Source organism: Bos taurus, chromosome 1 (assembly GCF_002263795.3).
Source record: "Bos taurus isolate L1 Dominette 01449 registration number 42190680 breed Hereford chromosome 1, ARS-UCD2.0, whole genome shotgun sequence".
In the NCBI taxonomy this organism is placed as follows: domain Eukaryota; kingdom Metazoa; phylum Chordata; class Mammalia; order Artiodactyla; family Bovidae; genus Bos; species Bos taurus.
This window is the reverse complement of record NC_037328.1, coordinates 143,703,399-143,727,802: the sequence shown is the minus strand read 5'-3', so window position 1 is coordinate 143,727,802 and position 24,404 is coordinate 143,703,399. Positions and strand designations below refer to the sequence as shown.

Sequence of the window (24,404 nt, the reverse complement as noted above, 5' to 3'; positions counted from 1 at the left end):
GGCGTCGTCCGCAGACAGCGTGCCTTGGGTAGGGGATGGCAACCCCTGCCTTGGAAAATTGTCCCAATCCTCGGGTGTGCGGGTCCAGGGGGCCGCACAGGGGGCGGTGGGCGTGCTCCTGTGATCCCCTGGGCCAGGCCGGGCCTGGCCGCCCGCGAGGCCCTGGCCGTGTTGGACTTGTCAGCCTTTGGTGCCCAGCTGTCGAGTTCAGATCCAGGTTGTGTCCGCGGTCCTGGGGTTCTTGAGAGTCACCTGGCTTCCCTGTTTCCCCGTTTCCCAGGGTTGTGGTCGGTACGAAGCAGGGCGGCCCATAAAGGGCCTGGCGCACCCAGTACACATCCATCCCGATGCCTTTCTCGCCTGATAGCTTGCTGCCGGAGCATTAAGAAAAAGTTGCCCGCGTTTTCTTTGGCGTTCTGGAATAGGGCCTTGTTGGCACTTTAAAAAAAACTGGCTCATAGTGTGAAAGCTGGGGCTTGAGCTCTCTGGATGTAATATACATAGAAAACAGTACATTAGGTAAAGACGTGCTTTGAAACTATTTTGAGCACACGAGGCCTTAAAGAAAAGGAAGCAAGCTGAGTTGGGCTGCTGGTTTTAGTCATCTGAGGAGACCTGTAATCTTGAGATCTGCTTGTTTTTCTAGCACATGGGAACTAAAGAAGAATTTGTTAAAGTCAGAAAGAAGGACCTTGAACGACTGACAACTGAAGTGATGCAAATACGGGACTTCTTACCCAGAATACTAAATGGGGAAGTACTGGAAACCTTCCAGAAATTAAAGATTGTAGAAAAAAGTGAGTCATATTTCATCTTCAGTAGTCACTGATGGTCACAGCAGTGTGTTTCAGCAGGTTTACCTTATGTAAATAACTGGGAAACTGGGAAGTGATTGTAAATAAACTTTAAGATACTGTTACAGTCTTTGTAATTACCTTTGGGAGAGTCAGATAAGACTTATAAGAAGGGGCAAAAGGCAAAGCACTCGCTCAGTCGTGTCCGACTCTTTGCGACCCCATGGACTGTATAGCCTACCAGGCTCCTCCGTCCGAGGGATTCTCCAGGCAAGAGTACTGGAGTGGGTTGCCATTTCCTTCTCCAGGAGATCTTCCCAACCCAGGGATCGAACCCGAGTTTCCCGCACTGCAGGCAGATGCTTTACCATCTGAGCCACCAGGGAAGCTCCATAAGAAGGGGAGGGGCCCACAAATGAGTAACTTGGCCTTGTGTAGGTTCCTGTTGGAGGAAGGGTTGCCAACTTTCTAGTGTCTGTTCCTAGCTCTTTACCTTTTATCTTTGGCAGAAGGGTTTTATACTTTTATTATTTAAAAGCTCTGTTCTAAAAATTAAGTCCTTTCTTGTATACATACATACAATCTTATACAAGATCCTCTTATGCAAGGATCCTTCTTTGTAAAAGGATCTTGCCATTTAGCAACCTTGCATGGATTCAGGCGTGTTTAGAGGTATGGTCTCTCTCGGTGGAGGAACCGCTCAGTTCTAGCACCGATTTAAGTTGCTAGAACTTGTCAGTTCAGGTTCTGAGATTTGAGCTCAGCCATTGCGTCAGGTATTGGTCTAGAAGCCTCTGTTGGAGTTCTTGGGGGTGTTTTGGATTGATTCAGTTACTTTCCTGACAGAGGCTGAGTTACTGTTAAATCAGCTGTCAGTGGTTAAGGCTAACTTACCGTTACACTGACCATTTGCTATCACTACCTAGCCTCTAGAAGAGGTGTGTCTGGGGGCCACATCATATCGTTAGCTCTAGTCCAGACAAGAAGCTGTCTGGACTCAACAGTACATGTCTCTGGTTTGTGGAAGAGCATCCGGTCAAGGGGCTGGCATCCAGTTAGAAGCGAGAGTACTATGTTCCCATGGGACCCTGCCTGTTTATTCTGCCTTAGGAGTCCTCAGATGCACCCTCCCTGGCCCGTGGTGTGCTCCGCGAGGCGGGCTCCTGCAGATTGCGTGCCTCTTACTTCCTTGCTGGTTGCCAGTGAAGACTCACTGAGAGAAGGAAGCCATGGGCAGGAGGAGTTGGGGGTGTTTCCTCCTGCTCCCTCCATAGCCGTGACCCTTGGCCAGGGGCCTCCTCCACATTCCCAGCTCTCACCAGGCTGTAGGAACACTGTCCCCTCTCCTCCTTTCAGCTGGAGGCCTGCTGTCAGTCCCAGCTGCCTTACCATCCTTGTCGGGTCTCTGGCCCCTGCTCTGCCCTTTGTAGGTAGTCCTTTCCATAAAGTCCACAGCAGGGGTTCTTTGTTTCCGCCTGGGATGTTGCCAGGTATGCCCCCCATCACTGGTTACCGTAGCTCCAGGTCGCTGTCGACCGCACGTGCGTTCAGCAGCCTCAGAAGAGCAGTCAGTCATCTTGTGTGCCTGTGTCTTTAGGGAGGAGAGTGCTGACGAGCAGCTGAGGATGTTAGCCTGCTGGGTAGGTATACTCCTCACTGCAGATTAACACACTGGCATTCTGAAAAACACAGGAACTTCTCATGAGCTGGTTAGCACAAGTCAATTTTTGGAGATTAATTCTCTGTCAGAATCAAACTAGTGGTTACAAAAGCGAGGTCCGTAACTGCATCCGTGGTGACGCGATCACAGGCAGACTCCAGGAGGTCTTGCCTCACGGCCCTCGGCCTCCCCCCTGTGTCGTCACCTCCTTTCCCGTCCGTCTTCTCAGTCTGCTCTGCAGGGTCGTCCTCCTCTGCAGCAGCTGTCCAGCTAGTGGAGGCGCTCAGGCTCTTCTGCCCTCACCGCATGGCCTCTCCGAGGGCAGTCTGCACACTGGTGGCTTCAGCTGCCATCTTGATGCCCGTGGCTCCTAGGCTTTCCTCTAGCCTCACCTCTTCTCCAGGGTCGGGGCCTGTTTCTAACTCATACTTGGCATTTCTTCTTACTTGTTTCACATTCACTTCAGATTCTAGTGTGATCGGCCTGCAGCCCTCAGGAAGGACCTGTGTTCTGACGAGGTCAGGTTACTGGCTGGTTGAGGTGAGGGGGACCACTCACTGCAGCAGAGGAACCGTGGGCCTCTTGCCACCAGAGGAAGAGACAAGTGTTGCTCTAGGATTTGGAGCGGGGCGGAGTGTAGGTGGCATGCGGCGAGGCTGTGTTCTCATGGGCTCCACGTGGAGTAAGGCTGTGTGTGAAGGGGTCAGCACCGGGTCTCACCGCAGTGGCCCCAGGTCCTGTTTGCTTGGAAACTACAAAATGTAGATAGAAGAACATGAGGTCTAGGAACCTTTTATTTGAAGCCCTGCAGCCAGCTGGCTGTTCAGGCTGGGCTCCCTGTCACAGCAACTGCCATCCCACAGGCGAGTGCGTGTGTTTCCTCCTTCTCACCAGTATAAGTCCAAACAGCAGAAGTTCTGGTAGTCCGGGGTTTTACAGGATAAAACAAACCAGCCGCCACTGAAGGAGGGGTCATCATGACAGTTTCCTCTTGCAGTGTGTCCTTGGTAGAAATATTGTTTCCTGTTAACTTGGCAGCCAGCTTTCTGTGTCTGTTCTCCAAGCCCAGCAGATTGCAGGACAGATTTTCACGTTCTCAGAGGGAGGCAGTGTTACTTTCTCACATCTGACGCGTGCTGTCCCTCCCCCACCCCCCGGACACTGGACTTTGGCAGCCTCCCCAGGGCACTGCCATCCAGAGACCTAGGATCTTCCTTGCTGCCCGCCTCTCCTCTCACTCTCCACTCCCCTTCCACCCCCTACCTGTCTCCCAGGGAGTCTTGTACTTTTTTCCTCGTGGATGCATCAAGAGTTCCTCAGCTGCCTCCACTGTCACTGCCACCACCCATGACCTTTTGCCTGAATCCCTGCTTCCCAACAGCTGTCACTCGCTGCCACTCGCCAGTCCACTCTGAATACTGTAGCCTGATTGGTTTTTGACAATTCAGTTCAATTTTGTCATTCCCCTGCTTACATCAGTTATCATGGTTTCTCCTTACTCTTCAGATAAAGACCAAAAAAATCAAACCCCCACCCAAAACCTCTCCCAGCTTAAACCTTAACACTGTACCACAGCTTGAAAGGCTTTGTGTTATTGGACTTAACCTCCTACACAGACTCACTTCTTATCTAACCGCCTAACTGTTATCTGTCTTCCTGTTAGATGCTCTCACAATATGCTGTACTTTTCCATCAGACAGTATGGTTTTAGCCCCCTCTTCCAGTGTAAGTTGGTATATTCTCTGAGCCTGGCTGATTCCTTGAGGAATCACATGAGCTGGAGCTCTGAGGAACAGGTCCCTCAGAGCCTGTCCAAGGATCGCAGGGCAGCAGCAGGAGCTGTGTAGCATGTGTTTATCCCCCATCTCCCTGGCCTGTGGTCCAGGGGAGCTCCTGGCTTTGTGTGCCTCCCATCTTAACCAGTGACAAGGGCAATGTGAAGATAGGAATGGGTGCCGGCAGGGAAGAAGGAGGGAGAAGCCACACACCTGACTTTAGGGCAGGTTTCTTTGGAGAACAGGTGTGGGTTTTGGATGCTTGGGATGGGCTCAGGCTGCACAGGCCAGCCAGGGAACTCAGGATGGCGTGATGGGTGTCAGGTCTGCCTTTCGCGTAGGAACTTAGTTTCCTGTGGGAGACTAGGCAAGTAGGTGGTAGAGGCTGGAATACTTCGGCAAGGGTATTGCCTGAGAATCTTTAGGGAACAGATGAGTATCGAGGGCAGAGGCAACATTAGAAGGAAAAGGGGAAGACTTTTTAGGCTAGGATGCAGCATGTATGAAAGTCACAAATGGGTGTGAGCAGGGTTGGGTGAGAGTTAAGCTCATTTTCCTGCTTGACAGGTGGAATAGAGGTTGGGGTAGTGCAGATGTCAGAAAATGTGAGCAGTTTATAGAAGACAAAATAATGATGGATTATTTTACGTTTGAAAGGAGAGGCAGATGGAAATGAGTACATGGAAATGATATCTAAATAGTGATCAAAAGCACATTTTCAGGGGAATGATTTTGTATCTGAGTGTAGGACATGTTGAGGACTTGGTTGGCAGATGGAGAATTAATGTAGACTGCTCGTCAAGGAAGGTCTCAACTTTATGTGAGGGTATGGACTCTGCCTTGTGATAGAATGTGAGGGGAAGTGGTTGGTTGAGAGTAACTGGGGGCCAAGCGCAGCAGGAGGAATCTGAGGAAGGAGTCCTCTGCAAGCTGCTGCTCATGAACGTCTACAGCGGGGGTGGCAGCGCTCACCTCGCTGCAGGCGTCGGGGTTGAAAGTGCCGTCCTCTTTGGCACGTGCTTGACCTAGGTGTGCCTGGGACGCCCTCCCTCAGGTGGAGGGGGCCCTGGCTGTCCACCTGATGACTGTGGAGCTGCACAGTCCTCGATGTGGGTGTGGCGGCTGGCTGCAGAGTCGAGCTCCGGTAGGGTGGGGTCAGCCCTTCTGGCTCCCTTGTGGCTCAGGGTCTGCTGTGCACAGAGGAAGTGAGCTCGCCCCTTCTCTCCCATCCCTCCCAGGCTTATTCTTCCCGAAGTGAAGGAGTTACTACCACATCAATGGGTGTCAACAATTTGTTTTAAACTGGGAGAGCCCTGCTTTTTTTAAATTAAAGTTTATGTAGTATGTGGTTGTTCAACCTGTAAAATAAATGGAGGTTGTATTTTATGCATAATTATTTGAAAAATTCAGTTTCGTAACACTTATTTTTAAAACCAGTGGGTACAGTGAAGGTGTTTTGATGAAAACAAGTGTACTACTAGAGATTTTGGAAGACAGTGTCCTATTTCTATTTTCATGCTGCTGTTTTTTATTTTTGATCACACTGTGCAGCTTGTCGGATTGTGGTTCCTGATGAGTGAAAGCTCAGAGTCCTTGCCACCAGACTGCCAGGAAATTCTCTCCAGTTTCACTTTTAATTTTGGTTGTTAAGTAGCAAGAAAAAGACAAATCCCAGAGGTGAGTTGCAAATGAGAAGGCTTTTAAACAGCTCACTTTGCAACATCAGGATGGTTTTCAATTAAACTGATCTTGAAGCTTGGAATCAGATGTTTCTCAATTAAGTCACAAAGTCTAATTTCTTGTCTTTCCTAGTTGACTGGTGTTCATTTTGGAGAGAGATGATGGAAAGGCCACTCAGCCTGTTTAAACTTTCATTGTCTTATAGAAAACACTCTCCAGATGCATTCTGTTGCACTTGAGATGCTAAACAGTAGGCTTTGAGGACAGCTTGCCACCTCAGTGGTGGTCTGTCAGAGTCATCCGAAGTATTTAATTTTACATGTGGACACCAGGTGTAAACTGCAGTCTCACTGCTGACATTTTAAAATTTGCAGCATTAGTTTTAACTTTATGAACTTCCTTGTTTAAATAAGTATGTTTAAATGCCAGCACCGTGAGCCAACTTGTTTTGTACATTGACTCTCAGCAGTGACTACAAAGGAGTGCAGCCATGATATACTGAAGAGTTATTTGACTAGTTTTTTAGCAGTGGAAAAAATAATTTTGTATGATTTAAAATCTGTACAGCAGCACCTTGCCTCTGAGCACAGCGCAGTAGCACTTGCTGTGGTGGGGGCGGTGCTGTATCATCTATGCTGTCTGTGTCTGTGTTACAAATAGCTGCCAGCCGCCTGTGCCAAACTGACCCAGTGCCTTTTATCGGAAAGACAGTTTTTCCCTCCTGTGCTAGTGTCTTTTGTCATGGTGGCTATTTATGTACGGGTCTGAGTCTCAGTTCTTTCTTAGTTTTATGATTTATTTTAAAATTATTTTTAGATATTACTATTTATTAGTTTTTGTGTTGATTTTCTACTTGGTAATGTTTTTACTCTAGCTCCCTGATGAAACTCTCATTACTTGCTTCTGGAACATACTGATCACAGTTATTTCAGAGTTTGAGTCTGATAAATCTACTCTCTGGATCACCTGTTGATCTGCTTATATTGTCTATTTTTCCTCTTGGTGGTCCTGGTAATTTTTTTTTTTTTAATTATTATTGATTAATGGAGTTTTTAAAAATGGAGTGTGTTGAGCCTCTGGAAAGTGATATTTTTCTCCAGCAAGGATTTTCCCCCCAGCTTCTCTCAGGATGGAGTCCGAGTAGATCACTGTAACCCAGTCGGATTGAGCTGGTTCACGGCTGGTTTGAGCTGGCCTGTTTCTAGTTCTTTCTCCTTCTTAGGGTTTTGGTTCTTCTAGGGGATGTAACTGAGCGCTTGAGTCATTTCTCAGAGTCCTTCTGTCCAGGAGGCCCTGACCTTCAGTTCTGATCTCTCCAGTGCCATAAGACTGCTGGTAGCTCTGTGTGGCCTCCTGGGCTCTCTCCACCGCACCCCCCATCTCCTCCCACCCCCACCCCCCACCCCCACTGCCTTCCTCTGTAGCCGCTTTACCCTTACATGCTACTGAGTGCCTGTGGGGTCTCAGCTGTTTCATAGCTCTGTGCTCGATTCCCTCTGCCTGGTGAGAAGCTCCTCCTGACCTTGCTGGTTCTGCCTGTGCTGCTTTTGAGTGTGCAGGTGCCTGGGGAAGAGGGGCTGGAAGGCTGGGCTTGCTCCTTCAGTGCGCTCCCTCTCCTCTGGAGGGTCCTGGCTCTCAAGGCCTGTGTAGTGTGGTGACTCAGACACTTTGAAACAGCTTTTTGTGGTTTGTTCAGATTCTACTTCCTACTTGTTCTTGGAGGAAGATTGATCTGTTCAGTCACTGTGCTAGCTGGAAATGGAAGTTCTTCCATGTATGTTGTTATGATTTTTAAATTGTTACAAATACTTCGGGATGTCATACAGAAAATACAGGCTATGGAGACATTCTAAAGATACATGACAATTAAATGCAATACCTGAAGCTAGACTCGATGCTGTACCTTGAAGGAAAAAATGCTCTAAAGGGCACTCTTAGGTCAAATGACAAAATTCTAATGTCCATGGTAGATTAGATAAAGGTATTAATTTGTCTGAAGTTGACAACTGTTTATACTGGGTGCCTAAGACAGTATCCCTATTGGAAAATATTCCCTGAAGTATTCAGAAGTAAAGAATCGTGCTAATGTAACTTACCCTTAACTGGCTGAAAAATACAGTGTGTATGTGCTTGTGTATGGTTCAAATGATGAGTGAATGTGGTGAAATGTTAACTGTAGGTAAGTCTGTGTAATGGGTACATGGATATTCTTTGTATTATTTTAATCCATGCAACATTTTGTAAGTTTGAAATTATTTCCAAATAAAACATTGAAAAAACATATTATAAAATGGAAATACTAATTAAATGTTTACAGAACCGTAAGCATTCCTGAGGTGCTTGGGTTCTTAGCCGTGGGGTTTGGAAAGCACTGCACTCCATGATTTCTAAAGCATTTGTGGGGTTGTTTTGAGATTAATTTCCCAGGAGCTTGATATGAATAAGAGGAGGGACCTTTGTTTCTGTTCAGAGTAGAATTATTCTGGCTCAGAGAAATATGAACTAGAGAGAGAATCATTAGAGCACAGTCTAATCATTAGTGAGTGAGTGCCAAGAAGAGATGTCTTTTTAAAGCAGGATGATACATCACCACTTTCTGTTTTGGCTGTGCTGGGTCTTCACTGTGGCACGTGGGGTTCTCCAGTTGCAGTGCGCTGGCTTCTCTCGTTGTGTCCTGGGGGCTCCAGTGCAAGGCTCAGTAGTTGCCCCACAGCATGTGGGATCCTCGTTCCCTGACCTGAGATCAAACCCAAGTCTGTTGCATTGGAAGGCAGACTCTTAACCACTGGACCAGTACGGGAATCACCCCAAAAGAGATTTAATTTGATCAGAAGTTTATTATTCGCTTCCCTGATGGCTCAGCTGGTAAAGAATCTGCCTGCAGTGTGGGAGTCTTGGGTTCAATCCCTGGGTTGAGAAGATCCTCTGGAGAAGGGAATGGCAACCCACTCCAGTATTCTTGGCTGGAGAATCCCATAGACAGAGGAACCTGGTGAACTACAGTCCATGGGGTCGTAAAGAGTCAGACACAACTGAGTGACTAACACTTTCCTTTATTGTGGTCCAGATGAAGTATTAGCAGAATGTATCAAGTCCAAGTCCTGGCAGGAAACAGAAGATGTAAACAGAGTATCGTGAGGACAGACCAAGGTGGCCAGGTTTGGGGCACCAGGAGTTGGGAGGCAAAGGCCCAGGACCTGGAGGAGTGGGGCTCTGTGGCCTCCCAGAGAGCGGGCAGGTTGGCAGGATGGTGGGTGCTTGGCATGGCCACAGTCTCAGCTGCTTGAACCTGGCAGGGGCCATGTGGTGGGGAAGCAGATGTCCCAACCTGCCTCCTGTTTTTGTTTCCTGGGGGAGGCCCACTTTCCAAATTCAATAGGAATCCATAAGCAAGGGAGGCTGGTTGCTATGGATGTTGACTTCAAGCCTCTTACCTGTTGGGCCAGAGCAGGTTGGAGAGATCTGAAGGGCACATGGGGACTGTCCAGAATACACGGAATGGGAAAGGAGAAAATTGACCGTTCGGGGCTTATGGGCTGAGGAGGAGACAGCTAGCCAAGGTGGAAGCGGTAGAGACATGTAGTTGTTCAGTTGCTCAGTTGTGTCTGACTCTGCAACCCCATAGACGGCAGCATGCCAGGCCCCCTTGTCCTCCACTATCTCCCAGAGCTTGCTCAGATTCTTGTCCATTGAGTTGGTGATGCCATCCAACCATCTCATCCTCTGTTGCCCCTTTCTCCTCCTGCCCTCAGTCTTTCCCAGCATCAGGGTCTTTTCCAATGAGTCAGCTCTTCTCATCAGGTGGCAAAGTATTGGAGTCTCTGCGTCAGTCCTTCCAAGGAATATTCAGGGTTGATTTCCTTTAGGGTTGACTGATTTGATCTCCTTGCAGTCCAAGGGACTCTCAAGAGTCTTCTCTACCACACAATTTGAAAGTATTAATTCTTCAGCGATCAGTCTTATTTATGGTCCAGTTGTCACATCTGTATGTGACTACTGGAGAAACCATCAGTTCAGTTCAGTCGCTCAGTCGTGTCCGACTCTTTGCGACCCCATGAACTGCAGCACGCCAGCCTCCCTGTCCATCACCAACTCCCAGAGTTCACTCAAACTCATGTCCATCGAGTCGGTGATGCCATCCAGCCATGTCGTCCTCTGTCGTCCCCTTCTCCTCCTGCCCCCAATCCCTCCCAGCATCAGGGTCTTTTCCAATGAGTCAACTCTTCACATGAGGTGGCCAAAGTATTGGAGTTTCAGCTTCAGCATCAGTCCTTCCAATGAACACCCAGGACTGATCTCCTTTAGGATGGACTGGTTGTATCTCCTTGCAGTCCAAGGGACTCTCAAGAGTCTTCTCCAACACCACAGTTCAAAAGCATCAATTCTTTGACACTCAGCTTTCTTCACAGTCCAACTCTCACATCCATACATGACCACTGGAAAAACCATAGCCTTGACTAGACGAACCTTTGTTGGCAAAGTAATATCTCTGCTTTTCAATATACTATCTAGGTTGGTCATAACTTTCCTTCCAAGGAGTAAGCATCTTTTAATTTCATGGCTGCAGTCACCACCTGCAGTGATTTTGGAGCCCCCAAAAATAAAGTCTGACACTGTTTCCACTGTTTCCCCATCTATTTGCCATAAAGTGATGGGACTGGATGCCATGATCTTAGTTTTCTGAATGTTGAGCTTTAAGCCAACTTTTTCACTCTCCTCTTTCACTTTCATCAAGAGGCTTTTTAGTTCCTCTTCACTTTCTGCCATAAGGGTGGTGTCATCTGCATATCTGAGGTTACTGATATTTCTCCTGGCAATCTTGATTCCAGCTTGTGCTTCTTCCAGTCCAGCGTTTCTCATGATGTACTCTGCATATAAGTTAAATAAGCAGGGTGACAATATACAGCCTTGGTGTACTCCTTTTCCTATTTGAAACCAGTCTATTGTTCCATGTCCAGTTCTAACTGTTGCTTCCTGACCTGCATACAGATTTCTCAAGAGGCAGGTCAGGTAGTCTGGTATTCCCATCTCTTTCAGAATTTTCCACAGTTTATTGTGATCCACACAGTCAGAGACTTTGGCATAGTCAGTAAAGCAGAAATAGATGTTTTTCTGGAAATCTCTTCCTTTTTCGATGATCCAGCAGATGTTGGCAATTTGATCTCTGGTTCCTCTACTTTAAAACCAGCTTGAACATCTGGAAGTTCACGGTTCACGTATTGCTGAAGCCTGGCTTGGAGAATTTTGAGCATTACTTTACTAGCGTGTGAGATGAGTGCAATTGTGCAGTAGTTTGAGCATTCTTTGGCATTGCCTTTCTTTGGGATTGGAATGAAAACTGACCTTTTCCAGTCCTGTGGCCACTGCTGAGTTTTCCAAATTTGCTGACATATTGAGTGCAGCACTTTCACAGCATCACCTTTTGGGATTTGAAATAGCTCAACTGGAATTCCATCACCTCCCCTAGCTTTGTTCGTAGTGATGCTTTCTAAGGCCCACTTGACTTCACATTCCAGGATGTCTGGCTCTAGGTCAGTGATCACACCATCATGATTATCTGGGTCGTGAAGCTCTTTTTTGTACAGTTCTTTTGTGTATTCTTGCCACCTCTTCTTAATATCTTCTGCTTCTGTTAGGTCCATACCATTTCTGTCCTTTATTGAGCCCATTTTTGCATGAAATGTTCCCTTGGTATCTCTGATTTTCTTGAAGAGATCCCTAGTCTTTCCCATTCTGTTGTTTTCCTCTATTTCTTTGCATTGATCGCTGAGAAAGGCTTTCTTATCTCTCCTTGCTATTCTTTGGAACTCTGCATTCAGATGCTTATATCTTTCCTTTTCTCTTTTGTTTTTCCCTTCTCTTCTTTTCACAGCTATTTGTAAGGCCTCCTCAGACAGCCATTTTGCTGTTTTGCATTTGTTTTCCGTGGGGATGGTCTTGATCTCAGTCTCCTGTACAGTGTCATGAACCTCATTCCATAGTTCATCAGGCACTCTATCTATCAGATCTAGGCCCTTAAATCTATTTCTCACTTCCACTGTATAACCATAAGGGATTTGATTTAGGTCATACCTGAATGGTCTAGTGGTTTTCTCCACTTCAATTTAAGTCTGAATTTGGCAATAAGGAGTTCATGATCTGAGCCACAGTCAGCTCCTGGTCTTGTTTTTGCTGACTGTATAGAGCTTCTCCATCTTTGGCTGCAAAGAATATAATCAGTCTGATTTTGATGTTGACTATCTGTTGATGTCCATGTGTAGAGTTTTCTCTTGTGTTGTTGGAAGGAGTGTTTGTTATGACTAGTGCTTTCTCTTGACAAAACTCTATTAGACTTTGCCCTGCTTCATTCTGCACTCCAAGGCCAAATTTGCCTGTTACTAGAGGTGTTTCTTGACTTCCTACTTTTGCATTCCAGTCCCCTATAATGAAAAGGACATCTTTTTGGGTGTTAGTTCTAAAAGGTCTTGTAGGTCTTCATAGAACCGTTCAACTTCAGCTTCTTCAGCGTTACTGGTTGGGGCATGGACTTGGATTACTGTGATATTGAATGGTTTGCCTTGGAAACGAACAGAGATCATTCTGTCGTTTTTGAGATTGCATCCAAGTACTGCATTTTGGACTCCCTTGTTGACCATGATGGCCACTCCATTTCTTCTGAGGGATTCCTGCCCGCAGTAGTAGATATAATGGTCATCTGAGTTAAATTCACCCATTCCAGTCCATTTTAGTTCACTGATTCCTAGAATGTCGAACTCCTGTTTGACCACTTCCAATTTGCCTGGATTCATGGACCTAACATTCCAGGTTCCTATGCAATATTGCTCTTTACAGCATCGGACCTTGCTTCTGTCACCAGTCACATCCACAACTGAGTATTGTTTTTGCTTTGGCTCCATCCCTTCATTCTTTCTGGAGTTATTTCTCCACTGATCTCCAGTAGCATATTGGGCACCTGCCGACCCAGGGAGTTCCTCTTTCAGTATCCTATCATTTTGCGTTTTCATACTGTTCATGGGGTTCTCAAGGTAAGAATACTGAAGTGGTTTGCCATTCCCTTCTCCAGTGGACCACATTTTGTCAGAACTCTCCACCATGACCCGCCATCTTGGGTGGCCCCACACGGCATGGCTTAGTTTCATTGAGTTAGACAAGGCTGTGGTCCGTGTGATCAGATTGGCTAGTTTTCTGTGATTATGGTTTCAGTGTGTCTGCCCTCTGATGCCCTCTGGCAACACCTACCGTCTTTCTTGTAGCTTTGACTACACAGACCTTTGCTGGCAAAATGATGTCTCTGCTTTTTAATATTCCGTCTAAGTTTGTCATAGCTTTTCTTCCAAGGAGCAAGCATCTTTTAATTTCATGGCTGCAGTTACTGTCTGCAGTGATTTTGGAGCCCAAGAAAATAAAATCTGTCACTGTTTCCACTTTTCCCCCATCTACTTGCCATGAAGTGATGGATGCCATGGTCTTAGTTTTTTGAATGTTGAGTTTTAAGCTGGCTTTTTTTCACTCTCCTCTTTCACCTTCATCAAGAGGCTCTTTAGTTCCTCTCTGCTTTCAAACCACTCCTGACTACCCAGTTGTTAACATACTTTATGCTAATAAATGAAAAGCAAAAGTCCCTACTTCTTTGCTTAGGGAAGTACTTTATTAGAATTCATGTGAGTTCAACAAGATTGATCTTAGTTTTTCGGTGATAGAATTAAGTTGATATTCAATCAGGTAGGTATTCATTGTATGCTGGGTATTTGTTAAGCTCTGCTAGGTGACCTGGGGATATACACAGGATAAAGTCAGATCCTGTCCCTTGGTAAATTCACAGGTAGACTGAGGAGCTCCTGCGTGGAGATGTGAAAAGATAGCGCCAAGTACGGTGGCGGCACCAGCCCAGGAGAGAGTTGTATTAGTCACGTCTTCTTCTTAGGAAACAGTGCTCCAGTGGCCTTTACGTTAGAAAAAGCAGCAGATTTTTGGCAGTGCAGGAAGAAAAAAAATGCTACTTCCATATTCTTGTTCCAGCTCTCCTCCCCTACTCCTTTTGGTTTGTTTAAAAAATTGGACAGCTAATTAAAGTGTTGTTTGGCTAGAAATGCATTTAAAATCTTTAACTGAGGGTTTTTTTTTTTTAAATGAATCCTAGTATATTCTCATTTTTTCACTTTTTCAACTTAAATATTTTGACAGGCTGATTAGGTTAAAATGAGGTCTTTAGAATAAGTCCTAGCCCAGTGTGACTGGTATCCTTATTAAAAGAGGAAAGCTGGACACCGAGGTCGGCGTACACGGAGGGAAGGTGGAGTGAAGAGATGGGGAGGCAGGCGGGATTCTGCTGCCACAACCCAGGGCTGCCTGGACCACCAGCAGGTGGGAGGGGCGGGGAAGGGTCCTTTCTCCACAAGTTTCAGAGCAAGTGTGTCCCTGCTGACACCTCAGTTCTGAGCTGCAGCCTGCAGAACAACGTGAGGATGCATTTCTGGTCTAAGCCACCCAGTCTGTGGGCTTTGTTAGGGTAGGTCTAGGGAACTAATACACCATCCAGATCTTGGCTCATGTAAGGATGGATTCTTACTATGAGACAACATGGTGTCTGACTCTTTGCAACCCCATGGACTGTAGCCTGTTTGTATCTTTCCTGTGGATAAGTTGATAGTCATTCTCATGTTATTAAAGCTATCAAAGAAGAATTCTGAGTTTCTGAAGATAAATAGATATTGAACTGGCCCGTGAGTTAGGTTGTTTCTATGTCAGTTGTCTTGGCCATCCTTTTACTCAGTTAAGGGTTAGCAGGTTTTTATTCCTTCATTTTGCATGCTAAAGCTTAGCAGTTGAAATCCAATCTAAGCTGGGTGGCAGCCTCTTTCGTGTTCTAATACTGAGACTGGGTAAGGTAATGTCTTGACCATAACGTACTGTTGTTTAGTCTCTAAGTCATGTCCAACTCTTTGCAACCCCATGGACTGTAGCCTGCCAGGCTCCTCTGTCCATGGGGTTTCCCAGGCAAGAATATTGGTTCAAATGAGGGTTTGAACCCTCGTCTCCTGCATTGGCAGGCAAATTCTTAACCACTGAGCCACCAGGGAAGACCATATAATGCACTGTATGTATTAGTGTATTATTTCTGTCTTTGATTTAAAAAAAAAAAAAAAACTGTAGGAGAATGAGACATAAAATAGCCAAGCTTTTTCTCTATTCAAGGATTAGCAGAAGACTCTGGTGGCTTAGACGGTAAAGTGTCTGTCTACAATGTCAGAGACCTGGTTTTGATCCCTGGGTTGGGAAGATTCCCTGGGGAAGGAAATGGCAACCCACCCCAGTACTCTTGCCTTGAAAAATCCCATGGACAGAGGAGCTTGGTGCAGGCTACTACCCATTGGGTCGCAGAGTCGGGCATGACTGAGTGACTTCACTTTCATGTAAAGAAGTAAAGTTCATTTACGTGACAAATATTTATAAAGTGCCACTAGGTGCCATGTCCTAGGCATGTCGCACATGTTCTAAGTATGTGGGATTATCAGCACACAGGAGGATGCATGCCCACCTGCTTTAGGGGCCAAACTGAACAAGCGAGTTTTGTCAGGAGGTGGCGGCAGTGCTCCAGTCTGGCCACCAGGTGGCAGCCTCCTCCTGAGAGCTGGGAGTGGGTGGCAGCCCTGACACAGCCTTTGAATACTGTGGGGTGGAATGGGACGGTTTAACCTCATCCTTTTGTTGTGTTAACCTACAGTAAGGTCATTAGCAGTTATGTGGAGTGAGAGATTATGACGTTATTGTAAAGAGTCTTCTGGGTGGTCTTAATTCCTCCATAGTTTTACACGGAAGACTTGTAGGAGTGTGATTTCCTATTTTCTTTACAGTGTTTGAGAAATATACAGTTTAGTAATAGAAGAAAACATTAAAAGTTAACTGCAAAGAAAAAGTTTTATGCTATTAATAATTTTGTCTCAGTTTTTTTTAATTTTTTTTGTCTGCGACCATTTGCAGTTCACATTTCATTCATAATTATTTATGTTTTTGTTTAACATCGTTACAGAACGCAGATATGTAGTTTTCAAAACATAGCACTTGTTCAGTATAGTTGGTTTCTTGGGTGGCCGGGACTAGTGGGACAAAATAAAGATTTCCAGTGCAAGTCATATTGCGCATGGTACATCCTGAAATGGCAGAAGAGAGACCTGATGTGAAGGAGAAGAAGGGGTCCCACGCTGCTTCACCCGTTTCTAAGAAACTCATTTTAAGAGAAGCTTTGCCAGCGGCTTCACAATCATTAACTGAATATCTAGCTTTAGGTCTCAATCTCCTGCTCTGGCAAAGGATCTCTGTAAAACATAATGAAAGTGTCAGTTGCTCAGTCGTGTCTGACTCTGTGACCCCATGACTCTGTGACTGGAAATGGCAACCTACTCCAGTATTCTTACTTGGAAAATTCCATGGACAGAGGAGCCTGGTGGGCTGCAGTCCATGGGGTCGCAAAGAGTCAGACAGAACTGAGCAATTTCCACTCCCAGGGAATTCTGATGTGCTGTAAAGTCTGAGAATCAATGTCCCGAAGTGTTCCTACTTCAGTGAGTTAACACCAGTAGCTCTGAGCACACGTCCACTCAGGTCTTGGTATATGTTAGCTTTGAAACGTGATATCTTAGTCTTTGGGATCAAGGCACTTAAAGCTTTTTTTGTTTTTTAAATGGTAAACGCTTTAATAATAGACTGTTTTCATAGGCAACCAATTAGCAGACTAATGAGCCATTTAAATTTCTGTACTTAAAACCAGTATTCAAGAAAGGTGAACCCCAAATGCAGCCTCGTACTGACGACCGCGGCTATGCACAGATGTCAGTGAGCATGCCATGAGCACTCTGCTGTGTGCCAGTGAGGCGAGACCCCCCACCCTGAGCTCTGGGCCCTGGCAAACAGAGATCAGTGATTGTTCACCGGAGGCACTTAGAACTTGGAGTTACCTTTTTTCTTGGCTTTCAGAATGTCAGTGTTTCTGTAGCATACTATTTTTTATTTAAACGTGATTATCTGGTTGATAATTCATGAATTCATGAATTCAGATTCATGAACATGGACGTCTTTTGGGAATTTTGTTGGCCATGTGACTCATTGTCTGGGCGAGTGTGGTGGCGAGGAAGCGTGCCCTCCTCCTCGCCTCTCACTGTGGCCTTTTCTCTTCTCGTCTCTGTGGCTGTTGCCTCACTGCTCCATTGACAACGGCGGCAGCTGTTGTCGGGGAGCCAGTCTGCCAGCGGGTGAGACGAGCGTGTGAATCAGCCCGGCTGGCACCATCTCCTTGCTGAACCGCCTTCTGCTTTTTATGGAGCACATAGGAGTGTGTGCCACGAGACAGTCGGGCTGCCCAGCCCTGCCTGTACTCCTTTAAACAACACACTTTCCTAGAACCTTGAGTGCAAGTCTGGTGGTGAAACGAAGTCTTTAAAAAAAGCAGAAAACAAAGGTGGTTTCTGCTATGGGCAAAAAGGTGACAAAAACTCAAAAAGCCGGACGTTAGAATGTTGGTTATCCCAGCACTGGTTATGTGAGTAATCCTACCTAAGAAATCAGGCTTTCCTAAGAGAAAATTAAGCAAAATGCATGGTCAGGAGAGATCAGTGACTTGAAATACTGAGTATTCTTGTGTCTCTTGTAGATCTGGAGAGGAAGGAGCAGGAGTTAGAGCAACTGAGGATGGACTGTGAGCACTTCAGAGCCCGCCTGGAGTCCGTGCAAGCGGACAGCGTGAGGGAGAAGAAGGTACAATGCTCACCAGGCCACGGGAAGCGCCCGCGCCATGCTTGTGGCCACAGTCTAGCCCTTATGCCTCAAGACACTGTATTTTTAAATGTATTTATTCTGAATGGTTTGGAAAACAGTTGATCATTTGGATTTGACAATGATTTAACATGGAGGCTGTTTACTTGGTGCCTGTTGATAGTCAATTACTGTTAATTTCTGTGTTAAAAGACCAATGCATGTCATTACAATTCATAATATAATAATCCTGAAAAAATCATGAGGTAATGATTTGTAATTAGAGTTAGATTTATAAATAGAAACATCTGTAATTAGGAGGTCACTTCTGATATTTTGGAAATAACCAATTGCATTTCATTTCAATATTTGGGGAGACATAATATTTCTTAAAAGCTATGCATATTCTTTTCATGGAATAAGTTATTTCCTCTTCTATAAAGCTAGAGCTGTTGGGCACTTCTGCTGAAATTTGGGGCTTGACTGTGTTTTTACTTTTGGACAGCACGGTAGAGACTCGTGGCAGTGTCCAGGGCCTGCTGCTGCCCGTGTTACCTGTGTGCCGGGAGGTGCTGTGACTGCCGCGCCGCTCACTGGTTTCTGCAGCACAGCTGGGTCAGCAAGTGCTGTGAACCTGGAGAGATGCTTGGAGCCTGGCTAGATCCCACCGCCCGTGTGCTCAGCTCTGTTTCACACCTCCTCCTTGTGTGGACGAGTTCTGAGTGTTTGTGGCCAAAGTGGAGGGTTCCCCAAACTGGTGGATTTTGTATAGACTTCATTTTTTCCCCACAGCGCTTAATTGCTTATTTATCAAGAATAACTGTTCCTTAGCCCAGATATTCATGATTTCATAGTTAAGGAATACAGGTAAGTGACAAACTTGCGTGGAACTCAACCCGGAGACATTGCTTACATTCCAGAATCACATTGCACTCTGAAAGACTGCAGCCTTCCTCGTTGCTGCAAACTCTTTTATGGATTGTCTGTAGAAATTTCTGCATGTGCCTTCTTTTGTGATTCAGCCTAAGCAAGCTTACAGAAAGCTGCAACTCCCAGGGGTACAGTGAGTGCTCCAGCAATGTGAGATCGAAGATGCTTGGCCAGAGGACCATGCGTCTGAAGTTTTCGTCAAAGAACTGGGAGCCCTGGTAGCTTTTCTCCTTGATTGCTCAATGATGACATCCTTCCAGACTGATAGAGTTTAATATCAAGCAAGTAGGGAGGATCAGGGAAAGAGTTTCAGTCTCAGAACTGTTAGGTCGTGTGTCACTTAGCGAAAGCTGACATTTTGGCTCAGTCATACTTGGTTTAGATCATGATAGACTAAGATGGGTACATGATTAATTTGTCTGGACCTAAAAGTTTCATTGTCTAAAAGAAGTTGACCTGCAGGCAAGAAGGAATTGGATAAATGTGAACAATGCAATCCACTGATTCAGTACTCCTTGAAATGCCGGGACATCTTTGCTAAGGCTGAAGCTTAAATTGGGCAGAATCTTAGATTTCTTGTTTCTTAAATTAATAAGCATAGGAAAAAATTCATGTTTTGCTGGCATTTTAGATGTTACGCTAAAAATAAGCCACCCTGGGAAAGTGCCAGAATAAAGGACAAATGGCTGCAGTGAAGTAGTGTCAGGTCACAGCATGGTTCTGCCCAGACACTTTGACCTTAGTTAAAATGTGGGCATATTTTAGGTTAAACTATTTCCAGTTAAGCTTCCTGTTTAATAGTCCCTCCTGTTTAACATGGGTGGGAGGCCCTGTGAGTGTTCTGTGACAGGGCTTGTCTCTTCCTGCTGTAGGGAGCTGGCCGCTGCCTTTTCTGCCCAGGGCTGAACAGATCGTGTGGCTAGACTCTGCAGGCTTATTTTAGAGTTGAGGAACCAGGAAAGAATGCAGGACTGGATCCTGAATTAGAGCGTTGCTAGTAAGACTTCAGTCTGGGGAAAAGTCATGGGGAGAATGCAGATGGCACTCAAACCAGCATGTAAGGAAAGACCAGAAGTCAGAGTGTGGACTCAGAATTCTAAAGACGTGCGCTGACCCCAGAACTCAGTCCCAGGGACCAGCACAGGTTGGCTCCTGCCCCGAGTTGAGGTGTTTCCTCAGTGGAGTCAATGGAGGAGCCTCAATGGGTCTTGATGTGATCTAGGAGGCGGGCTGGGAGAGTTCTGGCAGTGGCAGCCTTTGAACTTGAAAGAAGAAAGAGCCAGTGAATTGTTGGGGGATATCTCTCTGAATGACTTTGGAAGGCTTGTGCTGTTGTTATAAAGCCAGCTGTGGCTTCCCGCCATGTCTCTGCTGGCTGAGATTTTAGTGCCTGACCCTGCTTCCCCGTGTGTGTGGACTGGCACAGACAATGGGCGGAGTCCCCGTGTTCCCACCAAGGAGCTGCGTGTTTGTGGCTTACTTATGGCTTCATTCTCGGTGTGTTTTCTTAGGCTGGCATCTTTTCATACTAAATTAACTTAAATTCAGACTGCTAGTTTTGGTTTGTTGTTCAGTAGCTCAGTTGTGTCCGACTCTTTGTGACCCCGTGGACTGCAGCACGCTAGGCTTCCCTGCCCGTCACCAACTCCCGGAGCTTGCTCAAACTCATGGGCATCGAGTTGGTGATGCCATCCAACCATCCCATCCTCTGTTGTCCTCTTCTCCTCCTTCCTTCAATCTTCCCCAGCACCAGTCTTTTCCAGTGAGTCAGTTTTTTTGCATCAGGTGGCTAAAGTATTAGAGTTTCAGCCTCAGCATTGGTCCTTCCAATGAATATTCAGGCCTGACTTCCTTTAGGATTGACTGGTTAGATCTCCTTGCAGTCCAAGGGACTCTCGGGTCTTCTCTAACACCAGTTTGAAGGCATCAATTCTTCGATGCTCAGCCTTTTTTTATTGTCCAACTCTCATACCCGTACATGACTGCTGGAAAAACCATAGCTTTGACTATATGGATCTTTGTAGGCAAAGTAATATCTCTGCTTTGTAATATGCTGTCTAGGCTTGTCATAGCTTTTCTTCTAACGAGCAAGTGTCTTTCATGGCTGCAGTCATGAAATATAGTTTTGGTTATCTATATTTAGTTTTTAACCCGTTAGGAAAGAGTCACTACTTTTCCGATAATAAACGGGAAGTTGTTGCAAACATTGTATATTATTTCAGGAAAATTTTTAAACAAAAATTAACTGATAATATAGTTCAGTTACAATCAGAAATGAACCTCACAAATATCACAGTTTAAATATTCTCCCATTTAAGGACATTTCGGTTATTTCTATTTTTGGGGGGTATTATGAATAAAGGTATTATGAACATCTGTATGTAGGTTTTCGTGTGAATGTATGTCTCCATTTCTCTGGGCTAAATGCCCAAGAGTGCAATTACTGGGCTGCGTGGTAGGTACATGTTCAATTTTGTAAGAAATTACCCAGCTGTTTTTCAGAGTGGTCATACCGTTTCATCACCAGCAGTGCTGAGTGATTCACTTCCTCCACATCCTGATTAGCATTTGGTGTTCTCACTGTTTTTTATTCTAGCTGTTCTGATAGATGTGTTGTAGTTTTAATTTGCATTTCCCTGTTGGCTAATAATGCTGAACATCTTCATGTGCTTATTTGTTGTCTATATATTCTTTCCCATACAATATCTGTTTGTGTCTTTTGCCCATTTTCTAGTTGGATTTTTTTTTAACTGTTAAATTTGATGCGTTCTTGATATATACTAATATTCTCTATGACCCATCTCCTAGAATAGTGGAAATAAGAACAGAAATAAACAAAGGGGACCTAATTAAACTTAAAGCTTTTGCATGGCAAAGGAAACTATAAACAAGATGAATAGACAACCCTCAGAATGGAAGAAAATAATAGCAAGTGAAACAACTGACAAGATTAATCTCCAAAATATATAAGCAGCTCATGGAGCTCAATACTAGAAAAACAAACAACCCAATCAAAAATTGGGCAGAAGACCTAAAAAGACTTATCCAAAGAAGATATCTAGATGGCTAATAAGCACATGAAAAGATGTGTTTTCATCTCAACATTGTCCATTATTAGAGAAATGCAAACCGAAACTACAATGAGATGTCACCTCAGGATGGCCATCACCAAAAAAATCTACAAACAATGAATGCTGGAGAGAGGGTATGGAGAAAAGGGAACCCTCTTGCATTGTTGGTGGGAATGTAAACTGATACAGCCATTATGGAGAGCAGTATGGAGATGCCTTAAAAAATAGGAATAAAACTACCATATGAGCCAACAATTCCACTACTGGGCATATACCCTGAAGAAACCATGATTGAAAAAAGCACACGTACCCCAGTGTTCATTGCAGCACTACTTACAGCAGTTAGAACATGGAGTGATCCAGATGCCCATCAAGATGAATGGATACGGAGATTATGGTACATATATACAGTGGAATATTACTCAGCTATAAAAAAGAACACATTTGAGTCAGTCCTAAAGAGGTGGAGGAACGTAGAGCCTGTTATACAGAGAGAAGTATTGTATACAGAGAAGAGAAAGTATTGTATACAATACAAATATTGTATATTAACACATATATGTGGAATCTAGAAAGATGATACTGATGAGCCTGTTTTCAGGGCAGCAGTGGAGAGCCAGGCATAGAGAACAGACTTTTGGACACAGTTGGGGAAGGAGAGGGTGGGACAAATGGAGAGAGCAGTGTGGACACATATACATCGCTACATGTAGAATGGACAGCCAGTGGGAATGTGCTGTGTGACTCAGGGAGCTCAGCCCGGTGCTGTGACAACCTAGAGGGATGGGGTAGAGTGGGAGGTGGGAAGGAGGCTCAGGAGGAAGGGCACACGTGTGCCTACGGCTGATTCATGGTGATGTCTGGCAGAAACCAACACAATGTTGTAAAGCTGTTATCCTCTGATTAAAAATAAATTAATTAAAAGATAAAGTGCTCTCGATATATTCTAGATGAAAGGAGAGTGTTACTGTGAATGGAATTATTTTCTTTGAGTTCTTGATATCATTGTACAGCTTGTACAGCCCTGTGTCAGGGCATATCTGCCTGCAACCGCCAGATGTGACCACAGAAGACAGTTCTGATGGTCATTCCCAACAGTTCTTGTTGATCTTACAGAAGAGCCAAGATAACCAGACTAATCACAGTGCATCCTGCTTCAGTTGTGAGAAAAGCTGGAATTCTGAAGGAAAGGCTGTGAATCAGTGTTTGCATATGTCACCACAGCTTGAGTGGCTGAAGTGCACATTTAGGAACCAGGCTTCTGTCCTGATGAAGGCAGATATTAAAGACCCAGAGTTAATAAATCACATAAAGCAGTTTTAGCAAGTGTCCTAGGCTCAGGGACCATTTTTCTCATGTAAATATGACTATGTGGTGGCTCAGCTGGTAAAGAATCCACCTGCAGTGTGGGAGACCTGGATTCCATCCCTGGGTTGGGAAGACCCCCTGGAAGAGGGCCTGGCAACCCACTCCAGCATTCTTGCCTGGAGAATCCTAGGACAGAGGAGCCTGGTGTGGGCTACAGTCCATGGGGTCTCAAAGAGTTGGACACAACTGAGTGACTAACACTTATTAAGTCAGGAAACCTCAGGAAACATGGAAGAGTGACTCTGGCATTAATGGTTGGGGGGGTGGGGGTGGCGGGAAGGCCCACAGCAGCCAAGATTCACCCGAAGGTGAACCTTTAGGAATGCCTGTGTGGACAGAGGCGACGTCAGGGGGACGGCTGCCTTGGTAAGAACCCTGGCTGACTCGTCAGCTGTTCCTTCAGGGGCTGTGGGAGATTGAGAAAGCTGGACTCCATCTTTCTGTGACTCTGGGCTTGGCTTGCTGGGTCAGAGCATGCCCAGGAGGCCCTTCCTCCTCTCTCCTCTCCTCCTCCTGCTCCCATCTTTCCTGCCTGGTCTTGACTGTGTCACCTGGCATTTTTATAGAAATTTAGAAGTATAGAATACTTCTACACAGAAGTATAGAAACACTTCTCTATGAGAGAACTGCTGTGTTGGCTTGCTACTCTCAACAAGCAGTGCGCTAGGCAGTGCTGTCCTGGGTATAGCCCCTGGGACCTGAGATGCTGCGTTTCCCATCTGACTTAGAAGAAGTTGAATTCATGTCTTTGGCAGTATTTATAAACTCCAGTGCAGTGGCATGTTTTTTGAGTGTTCTTTTTGCCCCTGCAATTTTAAAAAAATATGAGTTGTGCCTCACCCTGGGCTAGTTTTCATTCGCTTGCTGTTTATTATATCCTGTGTTCATTTCTTTAAGAGTGTCTTCAAAAGGGGGAACACAGTACAGGTGCTTTGAGGCTGAATGCTGTCCATTTCTCTGATTTTATCCTGTTTTGGTTTCAGGAGAAACTGGCTCTCCGCCAGCAGCTGAACGAGGCGAAGCAGCAGCTGCTGCAGCAGGCCGAGTACTGCACGGAGCTGGGCGCCGCGGCCTGCACCATCCTGTGGGGTGTCTCCAGCAGCGAGGAGGTGGTCAAGGCCATCCTGGGCGGGGTGAGCACGCCCCGGGCTGGCTGGACGCTTGACTTGTGCTTGTGTAACGTGAAGGCACAGCGCCTCTGTTTGGGTGCCTCCAGACTAGACCCTTTTGCTGTGCTCGTCAGGTACTTTTGGAATCCCAGCTGTGTAGAGCCTGAGGTAACCTGGATCCAGGGGTGTGTCAGATGAAGGGAGTGAGCTCCCTTCTGTCCCAGAGTCAGTATGGTGTTGTGGAGGTAGCTCTACGTCAGGATCGTTAC

At 45.7% G+C, this 24,404-nt stretch overlaps 1 protein-coding gene across 5 annotated transcripts in view; it reads left to right on the top strand.

The window, feature by feature from the left end:
• The window catches only part of HSF2BP (heat shock transcription factor 2 binding protein), an 87,415-nt gene that overhangs the window by 1,256 nt on the left and 61,755 nt on the right, over positions 1–24,404 (top strand). For 4 of the 5 annotated variants that reach the window (XR_009494429.1, XM_059886755.1, NM_001035493.3 and 1 more), the window contains exons 3-5: positions 647–797; positions 17,557–17,660; positions 24,010–24,159. Coding sequence is in view for 4 of the 5 variants with exons in the window: in XM_059886755.1 (XP_059742738.1) it covers positions 647–797; positions 17,557–17,660; positions 24,010–24,159 (405 nt within the window). In the remaining variant the exon portion in view is untranslated. Of the gene's footprint in view, positions 1–646; positions 798–17,301; positions 17,446–17,556; positions 17,661–24,009; positions 24,160–24,404 lie in introns of those variants that run through there. The other variant, XM_059886759.1, reaches the window with a different exon arrangement.